Source organism: Lagopus muta, chromosome 16, assembly GCF_023343835.1.
Source record: "Lagopus muta isolate bLagMut1 chromosome 16, bLagMut1 primary, whole genome shotgun sequence".
In the NCBI taxonomy this organism is placed as follows: domain Eukaryota; kingdom Metazoa; phylum Chordata; class Aves; order Galliformes; family Phasianidae; genus Lagopus; species Lagopus muta.
In genome coordinates this window covers 14,536,104-14,553,272 of record NC_064448.1, presented here as the reverse complement: position 1 = coordinate 14,553,272, position 17,169 = coordinate 14,536,104, and the positions used below count along the sequence as shown (strand labels likewise).

General features: G+C 49.3%; 1 protein-coding gene across 6 annotated transcripts in view; it reads right to left on the bottom strand.

The window, feature by feature from the left end:
- The window catches only part of L3MBTL1 (L3MBTL histone methyl-lysine binding protein 1), a 37,659-nt gene extending 21,477 nt beyond the window's left edge, over nucleotides 1–16,182 (bottom strand). For 5 of the 6 annotated variants that reach the window (XR_007380144.1, XM_048962645.1, XM_048962647.1 and 2 more), the window contains exons 1-3: nucleotides 16,036–16,182; nucleotides 682–799; nucleotides 288–450 (exon numbers count right to left, since the gene is read on the bottom strand). Coding sequence is in view for 5 of the 6 variants with exons in the window: in XM_048962645.1 (XP_048818602.1) it covers nucleotides 288–423 (136 nt within the window). In the remaining variant the exon portion in view is untranslated. The remainder of the gene's footprint in view (nucleotides 1–287; nucleotides 451–681; nucleotides 800–16,035) is intronic. The other variant, XM_048962646.1, reaches the window with a different exon arrangement.
- Nucleotides 16,183–17,169: the final 987 nt, after the last annotated feature.

The window sequence follows — 17,169 nt, the reverse complement described above, 5'->3', positions numbered from 1 at the left end:
CTGCGCTGGCACAGGGCCCTAGAAATCAGAGCTTCATTTCAAAAGCTGAAGGCTTTTGATCAGCCAGAAACCATCCAAGTGATGTGGGATAGCCACAGAGAATTTTTAAGATAGTAACAGCAACACAACCTTGCCTCCCAAGGTTTGGGAGGATCATAGACATACAAGAAGTGTGATACATGTCAATGCGTGGTGAGAGAGCTGGGGAAGCTCAGTTAGACAGGGAAAACATAGAATCATAGAATATCCCACTCTACAGAGGACCATCCAAAAATCAGACCGCATACCTGGTAAGATGAAGGCAGTCGTTGGCAGGTGGGTGGTCTGCACAGTGCTCTCAGTGGTGACCACATGAACGCTGACCTCCCCGGCAGCATTTCCTTTCATGGTTCTCACAACCTCCATCTCTGCTCTGCCATCCATCACCTTGCGTGGGTACAGAGTGAGACACTGGAAGCCAGCAAGAAAGAAATCAAGTTGGTAGTATCAACACAACAAAGGAGTGAAAAAGAAACCATGAAAAATGGGCCTTCTCTTTCCACCACCTTCCAGGAGGCATTTCTCTAAGATGTACTAAAGGCCCATTTATCCCAACAGAGAAGATCATGAAAGTCACAACATGACCTAGTAAAGCCCATGTTATATGATTCCAGCCTGTGAACATCAAGGTTTTTATCTTACCTGGCACAACCATAAGAAGGGATGAGTGCAGCAGGTTCAGTACAAGCAATGCTGCTCCTGACTCTGAGGTCTATACCATCCAGATGCAGACCATGACTGGAGCTTGGTGAACCCTGCACTGGAGAAGAAAGAGGTCTCTGAAGTTCACTTTTCAGTTCTCCAACTGTGCAGTGACTCTTGACTTTCCTTTAACTGGCTATAAGGGAGATTTTCACAAACAAGACTTAATCAGGATGAATATCCATTGCGTGCAACTGAATTTCTCACAGTATCTGTGATGTTCAATCCATCCAGTCATGAATTTCAAGGAGCATGTGGTGGGGGGTTGGAGGGACGGACCATCTCCTGCTAGTCTGGAGTCCGGCTTGAACTCAGGCTTTCCTTGTAGCCACAGAACTTAGCCTGCAGGTGGACCTCCTGAATGGCCTCAGGCCTTGCCTGGTGATCTGAGTTCTCAGCTGGACCTGTCCATGATGGCTCAGTACTTGCTCCCCTCCTCAGACACCACAGGCCAAAAGCTACTCCAAGGCTAAATGTCTAATGAGAACACTGTTGGTGTGGATTTGTAAACACACCATTGCCATAGCTGAAATCCAGCAGCTCACAAAGATCTCCCACCTTTCCTCGTGGGCTTCCATAGTGTTAGACAGCAACCCACCACCAACACTGCTCACATTAACTACGGTTAAAGTTTTAATACAGCATTTCTGAGATACTTCCTGCACAAATAACACAGCACTGCTCTGGTTCACTGTCCCATAATGTCCAGGAGCCTCACTAGTGGAAGGAGAGTTGGCAGCAAACAACAGACAGGCTGATGAGTTCCTTCCTCACCTCCAAAGGAGTGAAAAATAGGGTTGGAGACAGCGTTTGCAACTCACACCGTTCAAAACGCTGGCAGAAAAGCCCCAAAAAGCTCAACCTGCTGCAAAATACCTCAGATGGGGAACATCCGAAGAAATAAAAAGGAAGAAAAGAGAATAAGTAGGAGCACAGCTGCAGCTGTGAAGACCTAGCATCACTGTTGCAGCAGGAGCAAAGGCACTGGCACACAGCCCTTTGGACAGCCCTTCTTTCTGAGTGGAACCTCTGTCAGACGTTAGGGAGGGGAAGCCCACAGCTAAGACACGTCGGTCTAACATTCATTTCAGCAGTGGCAACAGCCACATCGGGTCACCTCTCCTGGTGCAATTTTTATGAGCACGGAATGCAGGCTCTTGTTCATCACTGGCAAAAATACATAGCTAATGGTAGTGACTATGTTGAAAAATAGTGCTTTGTAGCTGAGAACTTGCTCAATCAAATACCGTCACTGTGCTCTTTGCATCTGTTGCAGTTTCTGTGGAAATAAACAGGAGGCATTGCTCCTGGAGTCACCCACATATATTTTTTTAATTATGTTCTGGGTTTGGCTGATGTTTTATTTTCTTTATAGTAGCTGGTTTGGTGCTGTGATTTGGATGTAGGATGAGAACAAAACTGATAGCATACAATGCTTTATCTGTCCACTAGCAATGCTCAAGGACATTTCAGCTTTTCCTGCTGCCTTGCCAGCAAGGAGCTGGAGAAGAGTCAGAAGGAGCTGGGAGGGGACAGAAACAGGATATCTGACTTAAGGTTGCCAGAGAGATGATGAATATCACGCAACATCATTGAGTGGAAGAAGTAAAGCAAAAAGTAGGATTGCTATCCTGGACTTTAGGAGAGCCAACTTTGATCTCTTTCGGGGCCTACTTGGAGCTGTCTCATGGGCTAGGGTGTTGGAAGGCAAGGGGGCCTGTGAGAGCTGGTCAGCATTTAAGCAGCTCTTCTTCCAAGCTCAGGATCAGTGTGTCCCTGTGAGGAAGAAATCGGGAAAGGGTGGCAGGAGAGCTGTGTGGATGAGCAAGGAGCTCGTGCACAAACTCAAAGGAAAGAAGGAGGCCCATGAAATGTGGAAAAAGGGTCTGACTACTTGGGAAGAATACAGGAATGTTGTCAGGGTCTGCAGGGATGCGACAAGGAAGGCTAAAGCCCGCCTGGAATTAAATCTGGCAAAGGGGATAAAGGATAATAAAAAAGGTTTTTTCAAGTACATTAACAGTAAAAGGAAGACTAGGGAGAATGTGGCTCCCCTGCTAAGTGACGGGGGTGTTCTGGTAACGGGGGATGCTGAGAAGGCGGAGATACTGAATGCCTTCTTTGCTTCTGTTTTCAGTGAAAAAGCTCCCCCTCGGGAATTTGAGACCCTGGAGGTTAGTGAGAGGATCTGGGGAATGGAAGACTTCCCTTCTGTCAGGGAAGAGGTGGTCTGGGAGCGCCTAGGCAACACCAATGTTCACAAATCCATGGGACCTGATGGGATTCATCCACGGGTGCTGAGGGAGCTGGCAGAGGTGATTGCTGAACCGCTTTCTGTCATCTTTGAGAAGTCTTGGAAGACGGGGGAGGTGCCTGGAAGATAGCCAACGTCACCCCAGTCTTCAAAAAAGGCAAGAAGGAAGACCCAGGCAATTATAGGCCAGTCAGCCTCACCTCTGTCCCTGGAAAGGTGACGGAACAGCTTGTACTGGATGTCATCTCCAGACAACTGGAAGAAGAGGAGGTTATCAGGAGTAGTCAGCATGGGTTCACAAGGGGGAGGTCATGCTTGACCAACCTGGTAGCCTTCTATGATGTTGTCTCTGGCTGGGTGGATAGGGGGAGAGCAGTGGATGTAGTCTACCTTGATTTCAGCAAGGCATTTGATACTGTCCCCCACGACATCCTTATAACAAAGCTGAGGAAGTGTGGGATAGATGAGTGGACAGTGAGGTGGGTTGAGAACGGGCTGACTGGCAGAGCACAGAGGGTCGTTGTTGGTGGTGCAGAGTCCGGTTGGAGGCCTGTAACTAGCGGTGTTCCTCAGGGGTCTGTGCTGGGTCCGGTCTTGTTCAACATCTTCATCAATGACCTTGATGAGGGGATAATGGCCACCCTCAGCAAGTTTGCTGATGATACGAAGTTGGGAGGATTGGCTGACACGCCTGAAGGCTGTGTTGCCATTCAGCAAGACCTGGATAGGCTGGACAGCTGGGCAGAAAAAAAACGGATGAGGTTTAACAAAAGCAAGTGTAGAGTCTTGCATCTGGGGAGGAATAATTCCATGCACCAGTACAGGTTGGGGGATGACCTGCTGGAGGGGAGCTCTGCGGAAAGGGACCTGGGTGTCCTGGTGGATGACAGGTTGGCCATGAGCCAGCAGTGTGCCCTTGTGGCCAAAAAGGCCAATGGCATCCTGGGGTGCATTAAAAAGAGTGTGTCCAGCAGGTCAAAGGAGGTGATCCTCCCCCTCTACTCTGCCCTGGTAAGACCTCATCTGGAGTACTGTGTCCAGTTCTGGGCTCCCCAGTACAAAAAAGACAGGGATCTCTTGGAAAGAGTCCAGCGGAGGGCCACCAAGATGGTGAAGGGCCTGGAGCATCTCTCCTATGAGGAAAGGCTGAGTGAACTGGGTCTGTTCAGCCTTGAGAAAAGAAGACTGAGAGGGGACCTGATCCAGGTCTATAAATATCTAAGGTGTGGGGGGCAGAATGGCGAGGCCAGACTCTTTTCAGTGGTGAGTGGAGACAGGACAAGGGGAAACGGCTGGAAACTGCAGCATAGGAAGTTCCGCACAAACATGCGCAAGAACTTCTTTACAGTGAGGTGAGGAGCACTGGAACAGGCTGCCCAGGGAGGTGGTGGAGTCTCCTTCTCTGGAGATGTTCAAGACCTGCCTGGATGCCGACCTGTGCGACCTGGTGTAGGGAACCTGCTTTGGCAGGGGGGTTGGACTCGATGATCTCTGGAGGTCCCTTCCAACCCCTACAATTCTGTGATTCTGTGATCATGCTGAAAATTGGGATGAGTTTGTTGGGGGGGGGGGGGGGAGGCTGCTGCTGGCTTGGCACTAGTCAGTGTGTGATGAGAAACTGCATTGTGCATCATTCCTTTTGTGTATTCTTTTCTTTTTGCTTTTTTTTTAAATTATTATTATTACTTTTCCTCCTTTTTCCTTCCCATTATTATGTCTTTATCCGAGAGTTTTACTTTTTTCTTCATTGAGTCTCTTCCCTGTGAGAGGTAGATCATGTTTTTGCAGTGGAAGTTTCCAGTATTTCTGTATGTAGCATAGGAAAAGTTGCCTTTCACAAAGAAAGCTCCTGAACAGAGTAAAGTTGAGACTGGAACATTCCGACCTGGGTAGAATTGGCACAGGCACTAGGGTAGGGGAGAGTTTGGTACAGGACAGAACGAGCATGCTAATTCTTGAGACTATTTTCCTCCTGTCACCATAAAAAGTACAGAGCATACCTAAAAACAATGTGTTGGAAACAGACATTGTATGGAAATGTAAGGTAGCAACAGCATCGGAAGGTTGTGCGCCTGAGATGCTCAACCAGAGTGCCAGGAGAGGCTTTACCTGCGTTGGACCCAGGGAATACAACAGGATGGATTTCACTGACTAGTCGTGCGATTTCTCCCTTGTCAGCAGGGGAGCCCATTACTGCAATAATGAATAAACTGCTCTTCACTGAGATCTTTGCCTGATTAGAAATTTTTGATCTTGAGCGTGTTTCTCACATCCCCATCTCACTGTGGGGAAAGTGGGCAATCAGCTCTGTGGTGCTGATGCCTACTGGGTTAAACTACAACAACAGATCCTTTGGCACCCAACATGGAGCCCACAGATCACAATAACAACAGATCTAACCTGAGCATGTTAGAAAAAATATGTTTGTGATTTGCTGTAAGTACCACATTCATTGAGCAGTTGCCAATTACAACACAGATTTCTTTGCTGTTAACACTGATTTATTTGCTCACAAGGTTTTCTGTGTAACTGCTTTCTACCTGCCTCTACCTCTGAGAGCTGGCTTAAGTTCGGTTTTGACTTCCTCAGTTTGTATATAACATCTGCCTATGTAACAGTGACCATGAGCCTAATCTGGTACTTCTATTCAGCACTGCTGGCATACTCGTAGTTCAGGAATTATTTTGTGAAACTACGACCAAGTACATTTTCTACCTTTTCTCCACAGGGGTGAACCTGCAGAGGACATCTCTCCATTCTCCTCCACCTTCCTCTTCTCCTCCAGGCTAGTTACAACAGTGCTTGAGAATTCTGAATATCTTTGAAATGGTCAAACAAGTAAATTATTGCAGGGAAGTCATGCAGCTGGAATCCCTCTCTAAAGAACAGGACACTGGCAAGGGGGATTGGAAAAGGCCCACAAGCCTCAGCCTCTGGATGTGATTCCTGTCGGGCATCAAATTCCTTCAAAGAAGATGATGTATGTCACTAGGCAAGTGGACCACCGTGAAAAAAAGGTATCCAGCAACTCCATATGGTCTGCTGTGCACATTAGCTGTGCTGGAAGAGATCTGTGGTCACCTGGATAACAAGCAGCTAACCAAAGATCCAGATGAAGCCCATGCATGCAGTCAATGAGACAGAAATTTGTATGGATCAATCATCATATGCCAGCACACTGAAAAGATGAAGAGGAACCAATGGTGCACATAGTGGTCATCCAGCTCTGGTAACACAAAGAAAACCTCTCCCTTCCCAGTGGACTGCATCTTGGCTGTGAGGAAACTGCCTGAGAGGTCTGGCAACTCAAAGAGCTGCTCCTTCCCACCTGTACCGTCTAGTGTCTCAACTACTAGGAAGAAAAGTTTCTCTGTTCACAACAGAGGATATAGTGGGTACGTGTCAAGTGCCACTCTGTGGTTTTATCTGCATAATCATGTGGAAAACATGAGGAAGGGAAAAGAAAAAATGTACTTTCAAGCTAGCAGGACAGATGTGTGAGTTGCAAAAATAACACAACATCCAAAAGAGGAAAACAACTGCTTCAGTTTCTGTTGAGCAGAATGAATAGCTAATCATACTTCTGATCTTAATGGACTTCTGGTATACATTTATTTACATTTATTACATTATTACATGTAATTAAATAATGGCTACTCCACCTAGACCCATAAAACGTCTTAGGTTGAAGGGGACCTTAACGATCATCTCATTCCAACCCCCTGCCACAGGCAGGATTGCTAAACTCCAGGTCAGGCTGCCCAGGATGCCACCCAACCTGGCCTTGAATACCTCCAGAGATGGGGCATCCAAAACCTTGCAGGGAAAAATGTTCCAGCATCTCATCACCCTCTGAGTAAAACATTTCCCCAGACATCCAATCTAAATCTCCCTTTTTAAATTTAAAGCCAGTCCTGTCACTATCAGACCATGTAAAAATTTGGTCCCCCCCTGCTTGTAAGTTCCCTTCACTTCATTGCTTCAGTGCTTCATTGCAGCACTGGAAGACTGCAATGAGGTCTCCCCTCAGCCTTCTCTTCTCCAGGCTAAACAAGCCCAGCTCCCTCAACCTTTCTTCATAGGAGAGTTGCTCCAGCGCTCTGCTCATGTTACTGCCCTCCTCTGGAACAGCTCCAATAATTCCGCCTCCACGTCCTTCCTGTGCTGGGGGCCCCAGGCCTGGGCACAGTGCGGCAAGACGGGGCCTCGTGAAGACAGAGCAGAGGAGGACGATCCCCTCCCTCCTCTTACTGCCCCCCTCTGTTGATGCAGCCCAGGACACAGTTGGCCTTCTGGTCTGTGAGCACGCACTGCTGTCCAGCTTTTCATCTATCAGGACACCCAGGTCCTTCTCCACAGGGCCGCTCTTGATGAGTTCTTCTCCCAATCTGTACTCATATCTGGGGTTGCCTCGACCCAAGTGCAACACTTTGCACTTGGCCTTGTTGAACCTCACTAGATATAAGGACGTGGTATAGGACCATGTCAAAGGCCTTGCACAATACCAGGTAGACAACATCAACTGCCCCTCCTTTGTCCACCGATGCCATCACTCCACCATAGAAGGCCACTAGATCGGTGAGGCACAATCTGCACTTGGTGTAGCACTACTGGCTGTCTCAGATCACCTCCTTATTCCTCATTTGCCTGAATATCCCTTCCAGGAGGATCTGCTCTGTGATCTTCATAGGCACAGACATGAGGTTCGCCAGCTGGTAGTTCCCTGGCTCTTCCTTACTCCCTTTCTTGTAAATCAGAGTGATGTTTCCCTTTTTCCAATTAGCAGGGACTTCACCTGACAGCAACGATTTTTCAAATATGATGAAGAGGAACTTGAGGGACCCTTCCTCTGGCCAGACAGAGGAAAGGGATTTATCAAAGTATGTGGTTTCAGTGGTCTGGCACATCAAACACAGGAATGTAAGGTGTGTACTGCCATCAAATTATAAAGGGACAGAACCCAACTGTATTTCTGGAGTGACAAGAGGATCCCAAGAGCTAACTGTACTGGATGCCAAAGCGAGCCTAACGGCAAAAGCAATTGTGATTGGCAAAAGCAATGTGACTGGCCCAGAGGCTCCATCCATCCTTTAAGGACCCAAAAGGCTAACAGTGGGCTTTTGGTATAGCTGCCCTGGACATGGAGATTAAACATCTGTCCACTTTGCCCAGCCTCTCAAATGACCCTTCTGCTCTGCCGTGGCAGAAGGTTGAAAAACAGCAGGTAATGACTGCTGCCACAACAATCCACTGGCAACAATACTGCACCAATCAACACTCCCCCATTCCCATCCATTAGCTGATTGGAGATACAATGAGTAATCAACGAGATCCAGTCACTCTTTAAACTTTAGTAGTCCCATATGGCCGCTGAGGAAGTCTAATTGAGAATGGAGGCTGACACACCACCACAAACCCATCAAGGCAAATATCATGTGCTCACAGTGGTGGAAGCAACCACTGGACAGCGGGAAATCTTCTCCATGCCCTAATGCCAATGCCTGAAAAAATATCCTGGGCCCTTGAAAGCAAGTCTTCTGGCAACACAGCACCCAAGAAAGAACTGAACCACACAGCAGGACTCATTTTTCCAAAGCAACCTCAAAAATGTCTAGGCTAAAGAGCATGGCATTGAGTGGGTACATCACACACCAGCCTCCATAAAATCTAATGATGCAATGGACTGTTAAACACTACATTCTGAGCAAAGAGTGCTGAGACATTCAGACAATAGGGTACATTGACTAAACCACCCAGCCAACACTTGGGGATCTGCCAGTTGTGCTGCCCCTGCCCAGGCATGCATAAACAGGTGGGAGGGGACACAACTAGAACAGCTGATCCAAACTGGCTGAAGGGATATCCCATGCCATATGGCATCAGGCAGAACAATAAACATGGGGCAAGTGGCCAGGTGGGCTGCTGTTGCTCAGGGACTGGCTGGGCAGTGGTGGGCTGGTGGTGAACCATTGTGCTGTGCCTCACCTGTATTGTGAGCCCCTGTCTGAAAACTCTGCACACTCATTCCTCTCTCTTACCTTCTGCTGAGGAACAAAAAAAGAACCTCATGCTCCTGCTCAGTCTAACAAAAAACCCAGAAAGGAGAAATGCCATTCTAGGACACTCCAGCCATGCGTGTATGGCTGATTTGTGGTCTCCACAAAGGCCACCACAATAGGCAAGCTAGAAAGAATAATATATCACAGACCGTCAAGAAAACTTTCATCCAGAAACGCCTTCTTTCTTGGCTGCTTTCCTCCAGTGCAGCAGTTTTTGCAATCATGCTCTCAGTGTATGGGTATACAGCCATCTGTCTGCAAACAGACCCTGCCAGCGTATTTCAACCAGTTTTGACAACAAGATAGATGTCTCCATAATAATGGTCTCTAGTAGTAAAACCTTCATGTCTGGGAATCTACACAGAGAACAAGGTCCCTGGATTGCCCTCACCTCACAGGGGAAGGTGTCAGCACAGAGAATGAGCTGAATTTACTGAGGACAGCTGACCACAGCACACACACACAGGAAACTGGCCACAAAACACATTATAAGGCAACTAGAATTCTCTGCTTCTGCTCCTACTGAAGTTTCTAACTCATCAAACAAAAAATGTTAGGCTTCGGACACCACTGCTCTGGACCAGCAGCACCAGGACTCAGAAAGCTGCCGTATCTATTGTTGCTATGCAGAAGAGCCCCCACCTCTACTGCAACCTCACCCTTTAACTCTCACAAGCCCACAGCAAAGCCAAGGGATGGTCTCTTTGCAAAGAGGAGGGTTACACTCTGTGGAATGGGCCATCATGGAGCAAAGAGAAAAGCAGCTCTCAGCTCAGAGACACTGTATATCCCCAACAATCAGCACTTCACAAAGCACAGCACAGTCAAAATGTGTATCTTCTCATCACATAATTGATTTTAAACAGCTATATCTAAAACCATATCACGTGCTTATTGTCTTTGTGGCTTCTGAGAAAGTAAAACATCTTTCAGTTCTGTGCTAATCCATGCTGTGCACCGCTTGTCTGGGAAGCAGATTTACAGGAAAGGACTTCATGGACACCACGTTGACCAAGAGTCAGCAGCATGCCCTTGCCACAAAGAAGGCTGATGGCATCCTGGGCTGCATGAGGAGTGAGCCAGCAGGGGACACCTCCCCTGTTCTCAGCACTGCTGGGCCATACCCGGAGTGGTGGGTCCAGTTCCAGGCTCCCCGAAGTACGAGAGAGACTTGGAACCACTAGAGAAATCCCAAGTTGAAATATGTACTGTTAACTACCTCCAGTGACAAAACGGAGCCATTAAGAAATAGCAATACTTTGGATCACGTTAAAACTGCATGGGGAAAAACAGCATTTGGGAGACACAGTGGTCTGGGAGTTGCTTCCTTGGATGCTCCTCTTCATCTGGCATTGCCCAGAGCAGATGTTTTATGAGACTAATGGCACTGTAATAGTATTTGCTCCATACTGATACAGAAGCACACCCAGCAGGTGGCCCAGTGGTAAAGGCAAGCACACTATACGTCTTCCCTTCCAAATCTGATTCCTGCTTTAAACCTACAATAATAATAATAAATCATTTGGAGGTAAAAAAAAGCCTCAAAACCCTTCAAGTTTTTGATCCAGCAGAGGATGAAGTTTGGAATGGACTGAGGCTGCCTCCATTGCCCTTCTCCGTGCTGTGGCTATTAAAAACATCACAAAACAGGATGAAATGTCCTTCAGTGTGATGAGAGGCTGTTTTTGTATTGCACATTTCAAATTACTGAACAGATGCTGTGAATATTGCCATTCAAAGAGACCTACACAAGCTCAAGCAGTTCAACAAAGGCAAGCGTGAGGTCTGGCACCTGGGTCACGGCAGCCCCCACTATTGATACAAGCTGGAGGATGAAAGGATTGAGAGCAGCCCTGCCAAAATGACCTCGGGGTACTGGTGGATTGCAGCTGGTCATGAGCCAGCAATGTGCCCGCAAAACCCAAAAAGCCAACTTTATCCTGGGCTGCATCAAAAGAAGTATGGCCAGCAGGATTCTGTCATCTCAACACTTTGAGACCCCTTCTGGAGTACTGCATCCAAATGTGAAGTCTGCAGCACAGCGGAGACATGGAGCTGCTGAAGTGTGCTCAGAGGAGGGCCACAAAAACAATCCCAGGGATGAAACACCTCTCCTATGAGGACAGGCTGAGAGAGCTGGGGCTGTGCAGCATGGAGAAGAGAAGGCTGTGGGGAGAGCTGAGAGCAGTCTGCAGTACCTAAAGGAGGACTTTAAAATAATAATTACAGAATCACAGAAATTCTCAGGTTGGAGAAGACGTTAAAGATCTTTAAGTCCAACCACGACCTAACCATATTACCCTAAATCTAACGACCCTCCCCTAAATCATGTCCCTGAGCACCACATCCAAACGGTTTTTTAACACATCCAGGTGACTCAGCCACCTCCCTGGGCAGCCTGTTCCGGTGCTTAACAACCCTTTCTGTAAAGAAGTTTTTCCTGATATCCCACCTAAACCTCCCCTGGTGCAACGTGAGGCCATTTCTCCACGTCCTGTCACCTGTGAGAAGAGAGCAGTCCTGTTCTGCTGTAAGCACCTTTCAGGTATTTGAGGAGACCAGTAAGGACTCCCCTCAGCCTCCTCTTCCCCAGACTAAGCAGCCCCAGTTCCTTCAGTCTCTGCTCATAGAACATATTCTCCAAGCCCTTCCCCAGCCTTGCTGCCCTTCTCTGGACCTGCTCCAGCACCTCCATGTCCTTTCTGTAGGGAGTTGTCCAAAACTGAACACAGCGCTCGAGGTGAGGCCTCACCAGTGCTGAGAATAGGGGCAGGATGACTTCCTTAGTCCTGCTCACCACACCATTCCTGATCCAAGCCAGGATGCCATTGGCCTTCTTGGCCACCTGGGCACACTGCTGGCTCATGTTCAGACAACTGTCCAACAGTACACCAAGGTCCCTTTGCATCAGGCACCCAACGCTTGGCTCTATTGAAACTCATACTCGTAGCCTTGGCCCGTCGATCAAGTCTGTGCAGGTCCCTCTGCAGTGCCTTTCTCCCCTCTGGCAGATCAACGCTCCCTCCCACCTTGGTGTCATCTGCAGACTTACTGAGGGTGCACTCAATCCCCTTCTCAAGATGATTAATAAAACTATTAAATAGGAGTGGCCCCAGCACTGAGCCCTGGGGGACATGACTCGTGATCGGCAGCCAACTGGGTTTAACTCCACTGACCGCAGCTCTTTGGGCCCGGCCATCCAGCCAGTGTTTCACCTAGCAGAGCACATGCCCAGCCAAACCACAGGCAGCCAGCTTCTCCATGAGGATGCTGTGGGGGACAGCGTCAAAGGCTTTACTGAAGTCCAGGTCGACCACATCAACAGCCTCACCTTCATCTGCTAAGCAGGTCACCTCGTCGTAGAATGACATCAGGTTTATCAAGCAGAATCTACCATTCATAAACCCATGCTGCCTGGCCTGATCCCCCGGTCGACCTTTAACTGGTCCATGATGGCTCCCGAGATTATCTGTTCCATAACCTTCCCAGCACTGAGGTGAGACTGATAGGTCTGAGCTTCAAGGATCATCTTTCCAGCCCTTTTGGTAGATGGAAATCACATGTGCCAGTCTCCAGTCCACTGGGACATCTCGGTAAGCCAGGACTGTCAAAGGATGATGGAGAAGAGTTTAGCAAACTCTTTTGTAATAGGACAAGGGCAAATGATTTCAAACTAAAAGAGAGGAGATTTAGATTTGATATAAGGAAGAAGATTTTTATAGTAAGGGTGGCGAGACACTGGGACAGGTTGCCAAGAGAAGTGGTAGATGCCCCGTACTTGGAGACGCACACAGTCAGGCTGGATGGGGCTCTGAGCACCTGATGGAACTGTAGGTGTCCCTGTTCATTGCAGAGGAGTTGAATAAGATGGCCTTTAAGGGACCCTTCCTATTCAAACAATTCTATGATTCTAATACAGAAATGGGAGAGAGTATGGCACAGTTCAGACGCAGCAAACAAAGCAGCAGCCCTTGGAACTGCTCTCCCGTTGGTCAGCTCCAGGAGCACTGAGCATCACTGTCACTGAGACCAGGTCTCAGGCCTACGGTTCCATGGCTCACAGGCACACACAGGGAGAACACACAGTTACTGGTGATCTCACATGCCATCCTGGGATGAGCATGGGACCTTACCAGCCAACTCCTGCTCTGAGCATTGCCTGCAACATCCCAGCCTGCTATTCTCTACCACTTACAAGCAGGGAGATGCATCCAAAGATAACTGAAATATGGTCCACAATTTATGGTCCACATTTGGAAATACCATCTTTTATCTTCAAATTCATTAAATAAAAACTATCCTAGATCACCCAGGTGTTGGGCAGGTGTGCCAGTGCTACTATCTTCTTCTATCTACCAACTGCCCTCTCAACAGGGAACAAGACAGGAGAGAAAAACTGTGGATGAAAGAGGAGCGTTCCCAGAAAAATGGACAGATGGACAGATTTTTGTCAAGACAATTAATAGGGCACTACACTTCATTAGCAACGAAATTACGTCTGTTATCAAAGCTTACAACTCTGTTGTGGCTTTGTGATTTTTGTTGCCCGTATCCACATCAGAACATCATGTAAAACCATGGGAGTTAAAGAGCTCACGCTCCGCTTCTGTGGACCGCCTTTTTGGGCATTTTGGGTCCTCGGATGGGAGGGGAGGAGCGGCGTTCCGGAGGACCTGGCGGGCAGAGGAGGCAAGGCGGAGCTGCTGGCAGGACAGCGGCTGCTCGCTCTCGGTTTGCCGCGAGGAAAAAAGCACGTGCTTCCATGCGGAGTGCTGCATTGCGACTGCTCGGATGCTGTGTCGTATTTTGGAAACTCTCGTTTCTCTCATTTGGTTTGATTTTGTTAGATCTAGTAAATTACCGTTCCTCCTCAGATCGCTGCCGTTGTTTTTTCTTTGTTAGATCCATTTGCTAGGCTCCCTTCCCCCCCCCCTCCCGCTCCCGGGGCTCACGGCCCGCCACGTGCCTGGCCTCATTAGTCACAGGGCGAACTGTTAATAGGTAGGGTAGGTTTTTTTCTTCTCTTTTGTCTCCCGCGTTTGTGCCCCTTGGCACAGATTCAGATGTAGAAATAAATCCGTGACAAATTCAAGAAGACATGATGCGCAACACCATGCTGCCAAACCTGATGCCTATCAAGGAACGTTTTGTTGAGAAAAAAGAGTGGAACTTAGAAGTGTCATCTCAGTGTTCGTTGTTACAGCTCGTATGACTTCTATGAACACTCATCATGCGGAAGCATATCTGATTGCACAGAACATCAAACCCACTGACAGGGCATTCCTTGAGCAGTGTTTGGTAAACGAAGAAACAGGAAAATCCAGAGGAAGAAATTTGGAGAGTAAAGCTGCTCTCTTCAAGTTTTACTCCTTGGCAAGAGATGAAAGTTCTGATGCTACAGATACGGCTCTGCTTGCCATTTTTCTTAGAAGTATTGACAACGAATATCACATCAATGCTTTGGTGCCATTGAGACACAACTAAATCCCTCCATTTGTATGAAGCAGTAAAAATGACATGAGAACAGTTTTCCTAAACTATCAACGTATCTGGCACAGCTGCTGATGGTGCCCAGTGATGGCTAGTGAAAGGGGGATTTGTAAAATGAATAGAAGACAACACCAGCGCTGCCAGCAACTCACATCTGATGGTTATCACCAAACATCAAGGAAATGTATGTGCGAAAGAGCCTTAAACATGGATAACGTTGTGCAAATCATCATCAGTACTGTGAATTTCATTAAGTCCAAGGGACTGAATCATGGCCAGTTCCAGGAGTCCCGTGGATGCTGATCGTGGGGACATCATTTGCCCTTCTGAAGGAAGAGGGCTTGGGAAATGCTCCCAAGATTTTACAATCTGTGAGATGAAATCACGGCATGTATGGAATCAAAAGGAAAGCTGGTGCCAGAAGTTGGAGATGTAGCATTTTTGGTAGATTTGATACTCATTTAAATGAGCCACATATGTGTCTTCAAGGTGAAAAACAGCTTATCTGCGCTATGTTTCAAATCACAGCAGTGTCTGGAATGAAAGTTAAATTACTGCAAGCTCAAGCGACAGCAAATAACATAATGCATTTTGTGAAGCTGGCTGAACACGGTCCTGTGAATGGCAAAAACTAGGCGCCTTGCTTTTCGTTCTGATAAAGGAATGAGAGGTAAGTTTCAGACCTCTGACAAAAAAACCAATGTTTTTTGGTACTCCTGCAGCTGTTTCCAGCTGACACAAACGCGCTGCCTGCGGATATCCAAACCAACGTGCCGCCTCGCGACCCGACGCGTAAGTGAGGCACTCCTCGCGTCTCTGCCCCGGCGGAGCCCCGCGCAGCGCTGCGGGAGGGAGAGCCGGCCGGGGTGCGGCGGCGCGGGGCAGCGATGAGACCTCCGGCCCTCCTGCCGGAGAAATGCGCACCCACACCTACTTTTTTTTTTTTTTTTTTTTTTTTTTTGTAAGATACGCCCCCCATTGTTTGGAATAGCGGTTCGTATAAAGACAAAACACCGCGTTGCGATGCCGCGGCACGGGCGCGCGGCGATGCGGGGCAAACCCTACCCCCGCGCTGCCCCACGGGCCCGGGCGAGTGCCCTGCGCTGGGGGCCGCCCGCCCGCACCCCCCGATCTCCTAGGGGCACGGCTTTTTTTTTCGCAGCGCGAAAATGGCGGAGTTTCCCCTCCCCGCGGGGTGCGCCGGGGCCGCCCCGTCTGCAGGGGGCGGCGCGGAGCGGAGCGCCGCAGGAAGGCGCTGCCCGCCGGGCTCCGACCCGCGCCCTCTTCCCGCCCCGCCGCCCCTGGTCACGGCGCGCCGCCCGCTACCCTTCGAGGAGAAAGAAAGAAAGAAAGAAAATAAATAAATAAATAGAAACCAAGACGAAACCCGCGCGGGCCGCAGCGCCCGGCCCAAGTGCCGGGAAGCGCCGCCGCAGGCCCAGGCTTGGCGGTGCCCTCCGCCGCCCCGCTGACCCGCACAGCGCTGCTTACCGGCACGGCGCTGCCGACCCGCTCAGGGCGGTGCTCGCGCTGCTGGGAGCGCGTTGCGCAGATGCGGGTTGGGCCGCGTTCCGCGGCGCCCGCGCGGCCCGGAGCTGCGGAGCCCCGCGCCGGGAGGGCCGGGCGTGTGCGTGAGAGTGTGCGGGGGGAGGGGGCGGTAATTGGGCAGGTTGGGAATGTATGCACTTAATGAGCGCCGTCGCCATGGCAACCCGCGCATTCCTCGGCGCCGCGCCTTCGGTTCCCGGTCCGGCCGCGCGATTTCGGGGAGAGGCCCGACGGCAACGCCCGGGCACGGCGCTCGGCCGCGGAGCGGGGGAAGGCGGCCGGGTGGACTCCAGGCGCGGCCCGGCTGTCGGCGGCAGCTCTGCTGCGCTAGGGACGTCCGTGAGTTGCGGCGATAGCGGTGAATCCGTCTCTGCTTCCCCCTCCTTCCGTTCCCCCCGGCCTGCAGCAGGAGCGAGCAGGCACGAAGTGCTCGGTCCTCACAACGTGAACTGCGGGGCTGAGCTCCAGGCTCCCACAGCCTATTGGGGCAGCGGCATGGCTCAAATGGCATGTTCACTGCTCTTTCTTAGAAATTTAAGCTTGAAATTGGGTTATGGTGGGCAGGAAGAGCAATCAAACCCATCACGGCTGGTAAAGTACCTACCTCGTACAATATAGATAGAGCTGCAGGACCACACAACCGGCCCCTTAAACCCCATCCGAAGCAGGCCAACAATGGCAGCACAGGAGCAAGCTGTTGCTATGGACTCCCTGCCACTTCAACGTGCCTGAATTTGTGCACTCCAAAACTTTTAACATGTTAAAAAAGGTGCAGAAGCCTGATCAAGCAATCAGGAAACAACTGACAGGTGTCTCCTCTGCTGGTACTGCCTTCTTTCCCGTTTTTGAATAAGCACTTGTACTAAAACAGGGAAGACAGTCATCCCATAATGCATTTATGCTGCAGTAGGAGGTTCAAACAGATTCAACGAAGAGCAGTGACATCCATCACTGCAAAAGCAGCCAGAACTCACCCTCCCTGCACTGAAGGCACACACTGTAGGTCCTCTGTTCTTGGCAATATTTGCCAATTTTAAAAAAAAGTTACAAATTCAAGAATGCTGAACACCTGAGGAA